This window comes from Acomys minous, assembly GCF_964271855.1.
Source record: "Acomys minous genome assembly, chromosome: 6".
NCBI classification, from domain to species: Eukaryota; Metazoa; Chordata; class Mammalia; order Rodentia; family Muridae; genus Acomys; species Acomys minous.
Window position 1 is genome coordinate 98,197,505 of NC_140487.1, and position 17,850 is coordinate 98,215,354.

At 46.1% G+C, this 17,850-nt stretch overlaps 1 protein-coding gene across 2 annotated transcripts; it reads right to left on the reverse strand.

Annotated features, from left to right (window-relative positions):
* Positions 1–2,067: 2,067 nt before the first annotated feature.
* Positions 2,068–17,446, reverse strand: LOC311600118 (zinc finger protein 69-like). 2 transcript variants are annotated; one of them, XM_084786419.1, is made up of 6 exons: positions 16,677–17,446; positions 14,660–14,899; positions 13,039–13,124; positions 8,079–8,205; positions 6,911–7,006; positions 2,068–3,383 (listed from the first exon to the last, which is right to left on the reverse strand). In XM_084786419.1, the coding sequence occupies exons 2-6, from the start codon at positions 14,784–14,786 to the stop codon at positions 2,254–2,256; spliced, it is 1,566 nt and encodes a 521-aa protein (XP_084642545.1). In that variant the 5' UTR covers positions 14,787–14,899; positions 16,677–17,446; the 3' UTR covers positions 2,068–2,253. The 2 variants fall into 2 exon arrangements, with proteins under 2 accessions (XP_084642545.1, XP_084642544.1); XM_084786418.1 differs by having other exon boundaries at positions 6,911–7,009.
* Positions 17,447–17,850: the final 404 nt, after the last annotated feature.

Below are 17,850 nucleotides of genomic sequence, written 5' to 3' on the forward strand. Positions count from 1 at the left end.
AAGAACATTTCATAATCCAATAATCTAATATTGGTATAAATGTGTATATTAATACAGAAAAAGGTTATTTTTGCTTACATTAGTATAGATTTTTGTATCTTGATAAAGAATGTTATTTTGACACTGGTATAAATTATATGTCTGTGTATATATATACATATATATACATATATGTTACTTTCAATACACATATGTTTATATGTTTCAACTAATATAAGGTATTGGACATATATAACTCATTTATAAATACAAGGTTTACTTTCAGTCCTTTTTAAAGCTGCTATAACAAACTGCTTAGGATATTTAAATAATGCAGATTAATGATCAAACTCATGTTCATATCAGATACTAGTTAGTTTATCACAGATATATCCTAGGTTAGACAGATAGTGAACAGCTAGAAACAAGCAGCATTTGCCTATTCAGATTTGAATAGACAAATTACACAATACATTACACAATATGTAATGTGCACATACATACACAATATGTAATGTGCACATACATACACAATATGTAATGTATACAGACAGGTGATCTTCACACAGCTAAGAGACCTACAGAACATGAGACCTGTCAGTTCCTGGCAGCACCCCATTCAACACGAAAGACGATGATGAGCTTCGAAGAACCTCTATTAGGAAATGGTTTCAAATGTGACAAGCTACCCACCAGTCCAAAAAAAAAAAAAAAGGCCTTGCTTTGGCTGCAGATAAAATACTATACAAAATGGGCCAAACTTGGACACAGGCAAAGCCAACTGCCAAGACAGGGTGAGCAAGTCCTTCATAATTCCTGCTTCACAAATATGTCTGTCAGATATTCTGGGCCAGAAGGCCATAGATGATGCTCCAAAGCTATAGAGAAAATTTGGGTGACTGTGCAGGCAGCCAGCTGTCAGTTCTATTTCGGAAGCTACTTGCCTGCACTTCCTACATACTAAAGTAATATTACTTCCTTACCAAGTCTCTGGTGGGGGTTGAAGATTAGCTAGCTACAGTCTTACAATAAAGCTTAAATCGTTTAGGACTTAAGATGTCTTTAGATCTAGGTGTTTTTCGGTTGTTACATAAAAGCCATAATAGAAAATGACTTAGGCACAGAACTCTGAACACACCAAGAAAGGATAGGCTGGACATCATGAATGTAAATCTTACCTAATAGTTTTCATTATTGTTGTTATTGTATATACTTTATTATTGAAAGAAAAAGAGCCTTTTATTGGACTCAAAGGGAGAAATGTTGAGAGGATATCTTGTGTCTGTATGGAAACTTCACTTGTCAATAATAAATCTGATGGCCTATAGCTTAGGCAGGAAATAAGAGGTGGGCATCCAGCAGGCAGAGAGGATTCTGGGATAGACCGAGGTGCTAGAAATTCTCCCGGTAAGATGTGAGGATGCATGGTACCTGAGCAAAGGTAACCAGCCATGTGACAGAATGTAGTTAGAATAAATGGGTTAAATTATGAGCCAGCTAGAGGAGAGCCTAGCTACATGTGTAAGTATTTGTAGAAATATTTTGAGTCTCATGAGTTGTTACTCTGGGAGCATAGGGATTGGAGGAAAAGCACCCCACAATACTTTAGCTTTAACTCAGTACTGCCAATCAATAAATTAATTCCTAAACGATCACAGGTAACTGAGGTATGGTGGTGCATGCATTTAATCCCAGCAGTCAGGAGGCAGAGACAAGCATCTCTGTGAGTTCCAGGACAGCCAGGGGTACACAGAGAAACCCTGTCTTGGTTATCACCCCCCACAATCCCCCCCCAAAAGTACACAGGTGTTTAGAAATATGGTATAATAAGAAAGGATACTCAAAACTGTTGACTTGAGTAAAGGACATAGTTAATATTTTAAAGTTAAATAGACAGTGTGCACCCATGGAGACCATAGGACAGCTTGTGGAGGCAGACCTCTCCTACCACATGAGGTTCAAGGATCAAAATTAGGTAAATTACAATGCTTAGCAGCAAGTGCCTTTACCTGCAGAGACACCTCCCCAGTCCAGGCGGTAACATTTCAATCAGTAGCTCCCAAATACTAATCTGTAGATCAATGAGTGCATAACGATATGATTTATTAATCTACCATGAAATGAGCAAAAAAATAAATGTGAATTTTCATAGCATTTTGCGTGTCAGAGCAATCAATGTAGTGTTTATTTACGGTACTAACAGAAATCAAAAGTTGCCAAACTTGAGTCCTGAAACTTTAAAGCTCAGAATCGTGTCCTGGATCATTTTTTTTTTTATACATGATCTTGAAAAGCGTTCCTTCTGTGTATTTTATGGTGTCGGCTCAGTGACGAATTGTAGCTGAAGGACTTTCCACATTCATTGCACTCGTAAGGTTTTTCTCCAGTGTGATGTCTCTGGTGTTTCTTAAAGGATGAATCATGTCTGTAGGCTTTCCCACAACGGTTACATTCATACGCCTTCACTCCCGTATGCACAGTTTTATGGTTGCTAAGGTGTACCCTCTGCCTAAACGCTTTCCCGCACTCCTTGCATTTGTAGGGTCTCTCCCCAGTGTGGATTCGCTGGTGATGTGTGAGATAGGCCCTGTGGCTAAACGTCTTACAACACGAAGTGCATGCATAGGGCTTCTCCCCCGTGTGAATTCTTACGTGTTCACTGAGGTGCCTAATTTGCCGAAAAGTTTTCCCACATTCATTGCAGCTAAAGGGTTTCTCTCCAGAGTGAGTCCTCATGTGCTGGATCAAGCTGATGTTCTGGCTGAAGGCTTTCTGACATTTGTCGCACACGAAAGGTTTCTCTCCGGTGTGAGTTCTGTGATGCTGGCTGAGCGACGAGCGGTGCCTGAAGGCTTTGCCGCATTCCTCACACTGGAAGGGCTTCTCACCAGTGTGGATTCTCTGGTGTGTACTTAGGGACGCGCTCTGGCTAAAGGCCCTTCCACACTCCTTACACCTGAAAGGCTTCTCACCAGTATGAATCCTCATGTGCTCAGTAAGATGAACGGGTTGTTTGAACATCTTTTCACATATATCACATCCGTACATTCTGGTCCTCACGCAGCTCGTGGGATGGTTAACTGAACCTAATTTATATTTGTTCCTCTTTCTGGCTGGTTTGTATTTGTGGTGGTTCTGTTCTAAAATAACATTGGAACTCTCAAGGTTTTCCCCAGATTTGCTCACTTCTTGGAGTCTCTTTTTGTGGGTCAAGGAGGCTTGTCTCATGCCTTTCCCACAGGCGTCCCGCTGCCTTGCTAATGTGCCACCACAGCTGGAGGCTCTTTTCAATGTACAACAGACTATATCGCCCTTTCTGAGCCTTTCCGTCACGATGCCATGACAGAACTTGAGGGAAATATTCTCTGCAGCTGACTCCTTGGTTTCTTGTTTACTCTTCACATCTGAAGGAAGTGAAAAACAAAACAATCAAACTGTAAATGTTGCAGAAGAGGGTTAGATGACAGTACAGAAAGCAGCATGAGGTTTTCACTGTGTTCAGATACAGTTATGCAGACTGGGCAGGCAATAAGAAATGAATTAAAGCCGGGCCTGGTGGTGCCCGCCTTTAACCCCAGCACTCTGGGAGGCAGGCGGGGCTCTGTGAGTTCAAGGCCAGCATGGTCTACGAAGTGAGTCCAGGACAGCTAAGGTTACACAGAGAAACCTTGTCTCAAACAAACAAACAAACAAACTACACCCCCCCTCAAAAAAAAATTTAAAAACGGAGATCGAGGCTGCTCAGCTGGCAGTGCTTGCCTGGCTTATGTGAAACCCTGGGTCACTGCATAAACTAGACAATGTGGCCTATACCCATCACTCATGAAGTGGAGGTGGGAAGATCAGAAGTGCAAAGTCATCAATGGCTAGGCAGTGAGTTCAAGACCAACTCCAGGCGCGGTGGCGCATGCTTAATCCCAGCACTGGGGAGGCAGAGGCAGGTGGATCGCTGTGAGTTCAATGCCAGCCTGGTGTACAAAGCGAGTCCATGACAGCCAGGGCTACTATACAGAGAAACACTGTCTCGAAAAACAAAGCCAAAACTGAGATACTTAAGACCTTATCTCAAAAATAAACAACACCACCAACATGCAAAGACACAGTGACTCGGTTACTTGCATCTGATTTTATATGTTGTAAAATTTGCAACATTCAATTCTCCCTGTCTCCGTCCCCGTCTCTCTTTGAGACAGGGCCTCACATGGCTAATGGCGCCATTGAGCTCCACTCCTCGGGCCTCCACCTTTCAATGCTAGCGTGTGTCACACACGTGGCTCAGCTGTGTTCTAATAACAGCAAAGGATGGCGACGGAAGAACCATGTCTTCAAGGACATGGCTTTAAACGGACCACTATTTTTGAAAAGACTAAAGACTAAAAAGATGTCCCGTCCACCCAAGCGCAAAGCCGCTAGTCCAGAAGACGGGACCTAAAGAACAGCACTCCCAGGAGCATCACAAGCTGGGCTCACTGTGTTCTTGGGTTTAGTTACGTTCATAATATAGCATTCATGCAAAGGGAACTCTCAAGAAACCCAAAATGGCTGCTGCTGTTAGGTCTGAGGTATTGTCCTTTAAAATTCTGACTTGGTTTTTGGTTTTTAATTTTTATGTATTTAAATTTTTTGAGACTCAAAACAGGTGGAAAGGAGATTAAAATATTATAATTTGAATGCATATAATACATGTATGAAACTGTCAAAAAACAAAATAAATTTATTTATTTTTAAGTCTGGCTAGGTTTTTGTTGTTGTTGTTGTTGTTTTGGTTTCTTGAGACAGGGTTTCTCTGTGTATCCCTGGCTGTCCTGAACTCACTCTGAAGACCAGGCTGGCCTTGAACTCACAGAGATCCACCTGCCTCTGCCTCCCTGAGTGCTAGGATTACAGGCGTGTGCCACCACGTGGGCTCTATCTGGTGATTTTTACTTAGTAATTCATTACACCGCTACTAACTAGTATTTCAGGGAACAGGTTTGTATTCATGGAAGGTATAATTTCCTATAAGTAGAAGGATCCTAAGCATTTTCAAACTTCAAGCTCTAAATAGAGACTAATGAAATCGACATTTATCAGGCCTTGTCTCCAGTCCTGGAGAGGAGCAGGGGATGATGGAAGCTACTGTCGCTGGAGCCCACTCCACAGCTGAGGGACAGGATAAAGCACGACTGAACTTTGAAATTGGAATTTTGTTATTTCACTGAATTAAATAAATACTTATTATGTACTTCAGTTTTCTATCAAGTAGCCCAGGCTAGCCTCAGTCCTCCTCCACAGGTGATTATGACCCTGAGGAGCTGATCCTCTGCCCCTCTGCCCCTCTGCAGTCGTACCATAGTGGCTGGCCAACGCTTCTTTTAAAAAACCTGCTATGAGGTTACTTTTAAGATTCCATCAAGAAATATGTTTTTAAATACAACACTCAGAGCAGCTTTCATCATTGTTTTTATTTTGTTTGTTTGTTTTTTGTTATTGTTGTTGCTTACTTTGTGGTCCTGGTATATGCAGGCAGTTTGCTGCCCATGAACTGTACCCTCAGCCTGTGTTTTTCTCATCATTATCAGTTGTGGATGATAAAACACAGGAGGATGTACAAGCAATTATTTCTTAAAGCAGGGTAAAGCAAAATGGCTGACTGCTTAAGATCAATGTGAATATTAACTGGGAAATCAAGCAGGGTGTGAGAGCTCTGGCCTGGACTCTCAATATCAATACTCTGAAAACTGAGGCAGGAGGATCACCTTGAGTTTGAAGACAGCATGGGCTACAGAATAGTCATATCTTGTTTCAAAATGCCCCAAAACAATGAATAAAAGTTTAAAATATATGAAAATAGAAATGCTCAATAGTAGCAATAAACAAAATACAATTCTAAAAATATACTATGGTAGCAAAGTGCAGGGTCTCAGAATAAACCTAAGGCAGGATATGTAGCATGTGTGAGGCCTTTACGGAGAAAATCCTGACCCGTTTTATTTTCTGAGGTGGAGTCTCCTGTAAACCGGACAGGGATAAACTCCTGACTCTTCTGCCACTGCCTCCCGAACTGCACACTGGAGGCTACACAGAGGCTTTGATCAGCATCCACATGGATAGCAGAGCTGGCTGAAGCAGCACTGCTGGGTCATGGGACAGACGCCCCGTCATTTGGCCAGGGCATACCACACCGCCTTCCAATCACTGGCACTGTTGTGTGTCCTAGTCCCCAGGCTTGAGAGTCCCCGGAACTCAGCACTTCTGCCGACACTTTAACATCACTGTAAATTCACTGGGTGAACACAGTGTTATTTCTTTAACTTTCCTCATTATTTAAGAGAGAAAAGTTTTTCCTTTTTAAAAATTATGTATGTGTGTCCACGCATGCATGTACATGTCACAGCACACATGTAGATGTGTGCTCTCCTTTCACACTGCGGGTCCCGGCGGTCACACTCAGATCTTTAGCTGTGGCAGCAAGGACCTTTACCTGCCAAGCCATCTCACCAGCCCTCTTGCAGGACTTTTTTTTAATGAAGTTGGTGTGAGGGAAATTATATACACGAGTTAAAAGAATCGAGACTGAAGTTGGGGTTAGAAAATCATAGTGAGAAAAGGAGAAACAGAGAGCAAAAGACAAAAATATGTGTGGAATGAAGTGTGGTGCTGAAAAAAGACCCGTTTTAGAAGACAGCAAATGTCTATAAGGCATTTCACGTCAGCTGAACTTCCAGTTCTGTGCGGGGATCGGGTTTAAGCCTAATGGGGCCAAGAGTCCTCTCCCTCCTAACTACAGTGTCTTGCAGAGACTTGGAAGAGAAAGCAGCAATGGGGAGAGGGGGAAATGAGACCCAGTGCAGGTCCTGTCAGCGCCCTGAGCCTTCCCCACAGCCTGCGAAGACCCTGAGCTCTCTGGCCAATCTACCCAAAGGGCTCGGCTCATCTACCCTGGTCTCACCTGAAATGGGATCCTCTGGGCTCTGACTCTCTGCCATCCATGGTCCTTCTCCTTTCTCCAGCTGGGAAATCACACTAGGCTTGGAACGCTGATACCCTGCTTATGGAGTTAACGGAAACAGTATCAATGTCGAAGCTGCTGCTTAGTAACCACCCACCCCAGAGTACAGTTTCAGCAGTCAGGGTTTCTCATGCCCAACAGAGTCATGTCTTTCTTTTCTATCTCTGTGAAATAAAAGCTGTCCCTTAAGGAAGTCATCCATTACGCTCTGGCCTTCAAAGGAACAAGACATCCCTAATATAAAAACCCACAGCCAAAACCCAAAAAACCCACGGCACCAACAGTTCAGCAACAATGGCCTGGTGGTGCACGCCTTTAACCCCAGCACTCGGGAGGCAGAGGCAGGTGGATCTCTGTGAGTTTGAGGCCAGCCTGGTCTACAAAGTGAGTCCAGGACAGCCAAGGCTACACAGAGAAACCCTGTCTCAAAAAAAAGCCAACCCCCCCTAAAAAAGCAAAAAACCCCAACAACAACAACAACAACAAACAGACAAGCAAAAAAGCCCCAAAACAAAACAATAAGCAGGTTTCTGGAAGACAGCCAGTGTGATGGTTAAGGGTTTTGTTTTTGTTTTTAAGACCAGCATGTGTGCCTGCCTGACAGAAGAGAGCAATAGATGGTTTTGAGCCAACATATGGTTGCTAGAAACTGAACTTAGGACCTTTGAAAGAACAGCCAGTGGTCTTAACGTCCGAGCCATCTCTCCAGGCCCCAGTGACGTTTAAGTTCTAATTGTCAGCTTGACACAGCCTTGAATCACCTGAGCATACTCTTCATCGAAGAACTGTCCAGACCAAGTTGGTGTTGGAGGCTGTCTCCGCTGACGTGAGAAGACCCCAGTCCACTGTGGGCGACACCATTCCCTAGTCTGGGGCTTTGGACTATGCGAGTGCAGGGAAAGCCAGCTGAGGGTGAGCAGGCAAACAAGGGTGTGTGTTCTAGTCTTTGCTCTTTACTGAAGATCTGATGCTCAACTCTTTGCCTCAACTTTCCCAAAATGATGAGACAAATAAACCTTCCCTTCCCCTAGTTGCTTTTTTTTTTTTTTGGTAGGGAAATTCTGTCACAGCAGCAAAAAACGAAACGAGGGTGCTGGCCGGCCCTTACCTACTGACACCAGGTTTCTGTAGTTTTCCAGCATCACCTCCCGGTACAGCGCCTGGTGTGCAGGAGTCAGCTGCCCCCACTCCTCCTGGGATAAGTCCACAGCTATGTCCTTGAAAGTCAACGACTCCTACAAAAACCAAATGGCCAAGAAGAGTCAGAGTTCACCCCAGTCAAAGTCTAAGGACCTCTGGCAGGTTCCACGCTCAGAGATTCCACATCAGTTTGGCCAGGAGCAGCCTCTGGCTGTGTCTGGAGGTTGTCTTGAGTTACTGCTATAAGTAATTAAACATACAGGACAATAATGATAATAATAATAATAATAATAATAATAATAATAACAACAACAACAATAATAATAATAATACAAAGAAGTGAGAAAGCCAGCAACAACAACAACAACAACAACAACAACAACAACAATAATAATAATACAAAGAAGTGAGAAAGCCAGTGAGAGTCAAGGTGATCTGGTCCTTGGGGCGCTATGTGTTTGGCTAGAAGGGAGGGTCATGTGGAAATCTGAGGAGGGAGTTTTCCAGAATGGTCCAAAAGGCCTCAGAATGACTGACCATCTGTCTGAGGAGCAAGAGCAGCATGGATGGAGGCAGCTCCGGGGCAAGGGAGAACGGGAGGGGATGAGAACAGAGCAAGCAGGGCATGCAAGGAGGCACCCCTGGTACCTACGCACCCTTTTAATTCTCCAGCCTTCTCCCTCAGGCCCCTGAAGGCCACCTGTTCTCTTCCACGCACCCATGGCCTCGTCACCTTTCTCGCTGCCCCCTCCCACTGCAACGAGTCCTTGTCCCTCTCATGGTCTCTTTTTTTTTTTTTTTTTCTTTATTACATATACAGTATTCTGTCTGCATGTACACCTGCAGGCCAGAAGAGGGCATCAGATCTCATTACAGATGGTTGTGAGCCACCATGTGGTTGCTGGGATTTGAACTCAGGACCTCTGGAAGAGCAGACAGTGCTCTTAACCTCTGAGCCATCTCTCCAGCCCTCGTCTCCTTATTTCTTTCCACACTTTCCCCATCTATACACAGATGTGTAGGTTAGGATCCACACATGAGAGCCACACGCTATCTGTCCTTCTGAATCTGGGTCACCTGACTTCATACATTTCCCAAGATCCACTCAATTTCCTGAAAAGTTCACAACTTCTTCTTTTTTTTTTTTAATAGCTTAATAAAGCTCCATTGTGTGCGTTCCACCTTGGCATTGTCCATTCTCCTGTTGATGGGGCATCTAAGCTGGTCTCATCTTCTCGCTACTGCGAACAGTCCAGCAAGATACGTGGACCTGCAGGTGTTCTGTGATAGGATACAGATCCTTTGGGTCTGTGCCCAGGAGTGGTATAAAGCAGTCACATGGAAGTCTTCCTTCGACTTTTTTGAGAATGCTCCATACTGACTCCAGTAAGGGCTGTATTCATTTACAATCCCACAGACAGTGAGTGGAGAGTTCCCTTTTCCTACACCCTACAGCCTCTGTTCTTGATGGTAGCTATTTCTGACTATGATGGGATGGAACCTCAAGGTTACTCTTTTGGCAGGAGTGGGGAGGTGAGGGAGTGGACTTTTTTTTTTTTGAGACAGGGTTTCTCTGTGTAGCCTTGGCTGTCCTAGCCTCTGCCTCCCAAGTGCTGGGATTAACATCGTGCGCCACCGCTGCCCAGCTTCATTTTTCTGTTGGTGCTTGTTTTGGGTTTTTGTTCTAAGATTTATTTACATGTATGAGTCTTTTGTCTACATGTATGTATATGCACCACACATGTGCCTGGTGCACTAGGAGGTCAGAATCCTAGGGATCCCAGGAAACTGGATCTACAGGTGGCTATGAGCAACCCCTGGGTGCTGGGAACAACCCAGGTCTTTGCAAGAGCAGCAAACAGCACTTAAGGTAGACTGGACTGATGAAAACAAGGTCAGGGTGGCTGGGTTTACATGAAAACACCATCATGGGACTTTTAGAAAGTAGCCAAAAATCATTAGAAGCCAAAAAATAGCACGCTGAAGAAGTATTCAATCCTAAAGACGGCAATAGAAGGACAAAGTAACAAAAATAGGACACAGCTGTAAGACAGAATATGTACGTTTCATGTACTCTCTTCATGGGGTGCTAGTTTGGGAAAAGGCTCGAGGGGACTTCCTGGGACAACGGAATGTTCTATTTATTACTTTGCTTTCACAGTATATACATGACAAAATAGGGGTGCTTTTTAATTCTTTCATTTTGCCTTTTTAAAGGATTTGTTTTATATGACATGTGTGAATGTTTTGTACCATGTGTGTACAGCGCCTGCAGAGGCCAGAAGAAACCCTCCTGGAACTGGAGTTGGAGACGCTGCCACCCACACTGTGGCTCCTCTGGAAAAGCAGTACGTGCTCTGAGTGGCTGAGCAATCTCTCCAGCCCTTGTCTGTCTGAGATCTGGTCCTGCCACGTAGCCAAGGCTGTTTTCAAACTTGTAGCAACCCTCTTGCCAGGGCTTCCCAACTACTGAGGTTATAGGTGTGTGCCACCATACTCACCTGAATTACACATCTGCATTTTCCTACCGGTCACCTGCACTTCATATTTTAATATAAGTGCAATCCTATCCTGGTGCTGAGAACCTAGGCTTTACCATTTTGATTACATTTGTTATTTATGCATTACAGGAGTGCCACCAAACGCCTTGGAGGTCAGAGGACACCTTGGGGAAGGTGGTTCTCTTCTTCCACCCTGTTGATCTGAGGAGCTGAACTTAAAATTATCAAGCTTTGAGCCAAGCCCCTTTACTTGATAAGCCATCTTGTAGGCCCATTGAGAATCCTTTTTTTGTTTTGTTTTGTTTTGGTTTGGTTTGGTTTTTTGAGATAGGGTTTCCCTGTGTAGTCTTGGCTGTCCTGGATTTGCATTGTAGACGAGGCTGGCCTCGAACTCACAGGGATCCACAAAGGCGTGCGCCACCACCGCGCAGCTTGAGAATCCAATTTTTGACGACTGTAAAGAGATTCCAGGTATGTGGATCATAAAAATAAGCTAATGCTAGGCAGCTGGACTGTTAGCATTGCTTCGTCCGTGACACCATAGCTAACCGTAGATAACTCAGTCCTGCCGCAAAGAGAATAAGCAGTTAACTGCTTAGCTGAGGGAATTGAAGTTATAAAGAAGTCACTGTTTAAAAACTGCTCTAGACTACTGGACGAGAAGAAACAATCTCCGAGCCACTAAATTTTGCAATCTCACATTTCCAACAAACTCTATTAAACAAAAAGACTTATTTTCTTTTTAATTCTGTGTGTATACACATGTACGGCGGTAGTGGTGGTGGTGGTACATGTGAACGCAGCTGACTACAGAGTTCAGAACAGAGTGCTGGATTTCCTGGAGATTCAGTCCCAGGGAGTTTTTTGTTTTTTATTTTTTCAGAGTTTTTTTGTTTTTGTTTTTCAAGACAGTGTTTCTCTGTGTAGCCCTGGCTGTTCTAGAACTCACTCTATAGACCAGGTTAGCCTTGAACTCATGAATCTGCCTGCCTCTGCCTCCTAACTGCTGAGATTAAAGGTGTGTGCCACCACGTGCCCAATTTACAGGCAATTTTGAGGTGCCCAACATGGATGCTGGCCTCAAACTCATGTTCCCTGCCAGAGCAGTAAATGCTCTTAATCACAGCGACATCTCTCCGGGCCTCCAATAATCTCCAGGTAAATATTTCTACATGTTTAAAGATTTATTTCTCTACTGCATGTGAATGTGTGCACCTGAGTGCACCTAGTACATACAGGTGCCCATGGAGGCCAGAGGTGTTGGCTCTCCCTGGAATTGACCTTATAAGAGGTTATGAGCTACCTGATATAAACACTGGGAACTGAACCCAGGTCCTCTGGAAGCTTAACCACTGAGCCATCTCCCCAAGCCACTCTAAGTATTCCTTTTGTGCCTGTCCCAGAATTTCCTTATGTCTCAACCAAATTTTTTATCAGGCAGTGATAACCTACTTCTGACAATTCCCTAAATGTTGTTTACTGTCTTGTTTTCCGCCCACCTGTGTAATGTGTGGGCTACGTGGCCCAGCCTTTTTTTCCCCTCTATTAACTTCTCCTGTGGGTGTTTTTTAACGCTATCCAATGGCCACAGTCATGTGCACAGATGACTAAGAACCCGGAGACTTAATTCTCACTTACATATTTTGATGGTTATTTTTTATTAGAAACTATGTTACTAATCTGTTATGTAAGTATGTGTGTGTGTGTGCCTGTGTGTTTGCACAGGTGGAGAGCCTCAGGAAGGCACTGGGTGGCCTCCTCTATTTCTCTCCACTTTACTCTCTTGAGGCAGGTAATCTCTCTAAACCTGGAGCTTTCGTTTCTTCAGCAAGGCTAGAACCAGCAACCCCTGACCCCCGCACCCCAGCACTGGGGTTACAAGCGTAGCCATATTGCTATGCCAAAGCTGAGGCCCGGACTCAAGTCTTCACCATTGTGCAGCAAACAACACTCTGATCCACTGGGCCCCCTCTCCAAATCATCCCTTTACTGATTCTGTTGGTTTGGAGCCGGGTGGAACACTATCACTTTCTTTGCTTTCTAGACTGAAATGTTCACTTGGGATGAAGCCACTATAAAAATGGAAACTGCCACCACAGAAGCCTAGCTTTCGATGTGTAAGTAACCTTGTGTGGACCTCCCCAGATGTGAATTATTGGTCTCAACCTAGTTCTGCTTCTCAAAAAAGGCAGTTTACATCTTTAAAAAACAAAAGGAATGTCACAGAGAGAGAGAGAGAGAGAGAGAGAGAGAGAGAGAGAGAGAGAAAAGGAGGAGAGAGGAGAGAGAGAGAGAGAGAAAGAAAGAAAGAAAGAAAGAAGAAGAAGAAGAAGAGGAGGAGGAAGAGAGAGAGAGAGAGAGAGAGAGAGAGAGAGAGAGAGAGAGAGAGAGAGAGAGAGAGGGTGTGGGGGGAGAAACTCAACACACCTGGGACTCTGCTGCAAGGATGCCAGAGGTCGCTCCATCAGCTAAACTCTCTCGCTGGGTCCCCTCAGCCCCATGGGACAGCAGAGCTGCACAAGGACAAGAACCATGATGTGTACCTTCCCAGACCACAAAACAGAAAAATCTGCCCCCAGCCCCACAGGCAGGGGCTCCTTCCCCCACACACTCAGAAAGAGCACATAGCCTTGGCCGGCCTGGAACTCACAGAGACCTGCCTCCGCCTCCTGCACGCTGGGACTTAATTCTATGGATTAACAGTAAACACCACCAGCCAATTTTCCACAGCACCTCACCACACTTGGCTTGCTCTTTTTAAGACAGCCTCACTCTGTAGCTCAGGCTGACCTCAGCCGCACACTCAGCTCAGCACCCTGTTCTTTGCTCAGGCTGAACACTGCCCACTCCATGGCTCACTCCAAAACCCACTCCTTAAGTTACAAATTCTTCTATCCTTTCTCCAGGAAAAACTATGACACTCTGCTAGACTTGATTCCGTAGTATCTATTGGCTTGGAAAAAGTCTTAATACATGCAATTAGAGGCAGTGCCTTGCCCACTGCATGCCAAAGAACTTTAAAAAAAAAAAAAAAAGGTTATCTGCTATTATTTTGATATCTGTGTGTCTCCCTCAGCAATTAATAAGCATCCAGGATAAATTACTCGTGCCACGCACGGCGGCGCACACCTCTAATCCCTGCACTCAGGAAAGAGCAGCAGGAGGATAAAGAGTTCAGGGCCAGCCAAGGTGGAGGTCAGGCTGGGCTACGCATGAGACGCTGTGACCAAATACCACCACCACTAAAGACAGGGAACTTTTCATTTTTTCCTCTGTTAAGATGCTTAGGCGGCCGAGCATGGGGGTGCATGCCTTTAATCCTAGCACTTGGGAGGCAGAGACAGGCAGATTGTGAGTTCGAGGCCAGTCTGGTCTACAAAGTGAGTCTAGGACAGCCAAGGCTACACAGAGAAACCCTGTCTCGGGGGTGGGGGGGGGAAGAAGATGCTTAGCCAAAGTCCCTCAGGTAGGACAGTTAAATTCAAACAAACAAACAAACCCTTGGCTGAATGCAAAGCCTTATGGACATGAACAAAGAAAGAGATCACATGGAAAATTTACTCCCCTACCCACCCTACTACTTTCAAACAGGCTAACACTTGGAAGTCACAATTATTTAGGTAAAAAGTGAGCAGCCAGGCATTTTGTTCCTGCCTTTCAGAGGAAAAAGACAACGAAAAGACTAATCATTATCAAAAATATCGATTAGGGCCAAGATGGCCAGGAGCTTTGCAGAAAACCTGACTCGGGGAACAGAGACCTTTGATTCCCTGAATCTGAGTGAGACCCTCACACGCAGGAGCCTGGCAGTGTGTGTGAGGGCACATCCTGTGGCCTGTCTTCCTGTAGCACACTGTACCTGGAGATGGGAAATGTAAGTGGCTCACAGTAAAAGTCACAAGGAACCAGGGGCAGGAGCCCAGCATTTTCTTCACAAATATCCCGATGCCAAATCCACAAGCACAAACCCCACACAGACCTTCTTATCCCTAATTTATCCCCAAGGCAGCACCTACCCCTTCTCCCACCTTGGTCAGTCTGTTCTCACCTCGTCCTTCAAACAGGTTCGTCACATCCTCCCACAGGGACACCCGCTCCTTGGTCTTCCTGGGAAGGCTCAGCTTCACCCAGGTGCTGGCCTCAGCAGGCAGGGTCATCAGGAGCTGCTGAGGCATGCTGGCGCCCACCTGACTGGGGGAGCCGGTGGGGAAACTGCTGGAACTTTGGATGACAGGCTTCCCGGGTGTATGGTCCTCCTTAGACCATAATCTTCAAGTTAGTTGACACCCTGAAACATCAGAGACCCAGGGTGACCCGAACTCTAGAAACGATTTCTTTGGGAGGCAGTCCTGAGAAATGGCTTGAGGCCTTTGTACTCTCTCTCTCTCTCTCTCTCTCTCTCTCTCTCTCTCTCTCTCTCTCTCTCTGTGTGTGTGTGTGTGTGTGTCTGTCTGTCTGTCTGTCTGTCTTTCTCTTCCTTCCTTCTTTTCATTGGGTGTTTTGAGACAGGGTTTCTCTGGGTAGCTCTGGCTGTCCTGGAACTCACTCGGTAGACCAGGATGGCTTTGAACTCACAAAGATCTGCCTGCCTCTACTTCTCAAGTGCTGCGATTAAAAGCAAGCAGCACCACGCCTGGCTGGCTGTACTTTCTTTTAAAATTTCGTGTGTGTGTGTGTGTGTGTGTGTGTGTGTGTGTGTCCAGGTAGAGGTCACAGGACAACTTATAGGGGGAGAGGGGAGCGCGTTCTCTTCTTCCACCACTTGAACTCAGGCTGTAAGGTTTGGCAGCAGGTGCCTTTCCCTCCGGAGCCCATCCCACTAGTCTGCTTTGTATGCTTGAAGGGCAAAAGGCAAGGAAGGAGAGCTCCAGAGCAGCCACCATACAGCAAGAAATCCAGAAATGTATTTCTAACTGAAAAAAAAAAAAAGGCCTAAAGGACTTGGCACAGTGTCCCAGGTATAGAAGGGACCCTCAACGCAGAACACACAGACACCAAAACACAAACACCCAAAAATGTACAAATGTCCACACGCCTTGACCTGACTTCCCAAGCTCCTTCTGCCTGATTTGGGGGTCAAGAAAGAATCTTTCACTTCCGAACCGTGAGATCTGCACACAAAGCTCTGAGGCACTCAAGTCCGAGCTTCGGTTTCCCTGTGTATAAAACGTGTGTGGCTACCCGTACTGCACAGGGAGGAAGTGTTGAGACAATGTTAGTTAGGTCTACAGGAAACGCTGACAATTAAAACCTTCTTATTTTAAAGCTTCACAAATAGCATTATCTTAAAATTTTTTAAATTTTACGCGGCTTGGGGGGCCTGTGGTGGAGGCCACGTGACAACTTCTGAGAGTCGGTTGGTTCCTCCCCTTCCACCAGGATCTGTCTAACTCAGGGCATCAGATCTGGCTGCAAGAGCCTTTAGGAGCTGAGCCAGCCATCTCACCAGCAACACCTTTTAAAGTTGGGCTTCTTTGTTTTTGTTTTTAAATTAGAAATCTGAACTTAAAAGTTCAGCTTGAATAGCTCGGCTGACAAAACAATCCACGTAGCTGCTTGCGTTTCTGCATGAGCAAGCAGCAACAGACATCAATTAAAACTGGGAGAGGGGTGCGTGCTCCCCATGGAGCGCAAATGGAGGGAATACGGTATGGCGAGGGCAATTTGAACCACTGCAGAACTGACCATAGCAGAAACGGAAATAACCCAAACCCACCACGGGCATCGTCCACTCATTCATTATACGAATAGTTGTTGATGTGGGGACCAGGTCCAGCGGATCTGATACCCCAAAAGCAGCTCCCTCCCACACCAGGGATGGGGAGGTGGGGGGGGGGCAGCTCTTTAAAGCCCGGGGAAGGAGAAGGAAAGGTGAAAGACTGTGTGTCCAAAGAGATCGGAGCTGGTGGAAATAGCCCCGAAAACGCACAACGTCTCCTTACTAACCGCAGAAACTTTGTGCTTGCGAAGCAGCTGTCAATCGCAGAAGCTTTCTTGAAGACCCATCCTCAGAGCCTCGCAGCCAGCCACGCTGACCAGCCAGCAGCCCGGCAGCGGAGACTCACCGGAGGATCTCCGGAGCAGTCCCGGTCGGCACGGATCCGTTCCCAGCAGCCTTCCACTCTCACGCCGCGGCGCCCAGCGGGCACCGAGACTTCCGTGGGGATGCAGGGCACCGTCGGCCTCGGGTCTGGACACAGGCTTCTCAACCCGCCGTGCCCGGGAGCGGAGCTCGGCGTGCTCGGGCGTCCTGCCCCAGCTTAGGACGCGGGGCGCCTCTCAGATGCCGGAGCGCGGTCTTCTCACGCCGCCTCTCAGGACCCGACTCCGGCCCGGAGCCTCCACCCGGGACCCGGGGACCCGCCCACCCGGCCACCCCACGCCGCTGGCGCCGACGCCCGCGCCCTGCCAGTGGCTCCGCCCTCTCGGGTGCTGCACGTCCCAGATCCCGGAAGCCGGAAGCGGCCGGGGGTAGCCAGACCCAGGGGCGGCGCCCAGCGGAGCCACTGGCGCCTGCTCAGGATCTCGGGGACCTGGTGGGTCGGCGGGTCTTCCTGGGGAAGCCGCCTCTCCGTCCCCGCTTTCATTCTTCTCACGGCTTCAGGATGCGGCTTTAAATAGCACGCAGTTCCTGCTCCCCCTTAACCTCATTCTGGTCAAATCGATAAGTAGAAAAATAGACGACAACCCAAAAAGGCAACAGGAGCCTAGAAAACAATAAACTTAAAAGACCAAAATTCTGGGATATGTTGTTGTTGTTTGTTTGTTTGTTTGTTTGTTTTTCCAGCCTGTGTTCTGGGCGTTTTATTGTTTTCTAACACAGTAAGATAACAGGACTTAGTAAAACTGGAATAAAGGTTTTGTAGAAAAGCTTGGAGCAGGAAGAGGAAGCTACAAATCCGCCTCTATCGCCACCTTCCCACACACAGCACTCACGAACTACCCAAAAGCCCGGGTAAAACCCAGCCAAGGAGTCTCTTTGACACTTGATTCCAGAACCACAGCTGGTTGTTCCGTCCCTGGATTTTATGGTTAAAAATGGGGCGTGGTGCGAGAGTATCCAGAGTGGCTCTCAGTCGGGTTCCCGCCGCAAGACTGCCCATGCTTCCCTCATTGTGTGGTGCCTCCCTATAAATGGATTTGACTCTTGACAGTTTCTTCATTAGAATCCAGTCTCCACATGGGCAGGGATCTTTGTCTTGGTTTGTTTGTTTGTTTTGTTTTTGACATTTTGAGACA

Coding starts and splice junctions, on each gene's coding strand:
- LOC311600118 (XM_084786418.1), bottom strand. CDS start 14,786: ATGCCTCAGCAGCTCCTGATGACCCTGCCTGCTGAGGCCAGCACCTGG. Junction 13,125..14,659: donor GAACCTGTTTGAAGGACGAG/GTGAGAACAGAC, acceptor GTCCTTGTGCAG/CTCTGCTGTCCCATGGGGCT. Junction 3,384..6,910: donor CCCAGAGGATCCCATTTCAG/GTGAGACCAGGG, acceptor CACTTCCTTCAG/ATGTGAAGAGTAAACAAGAA.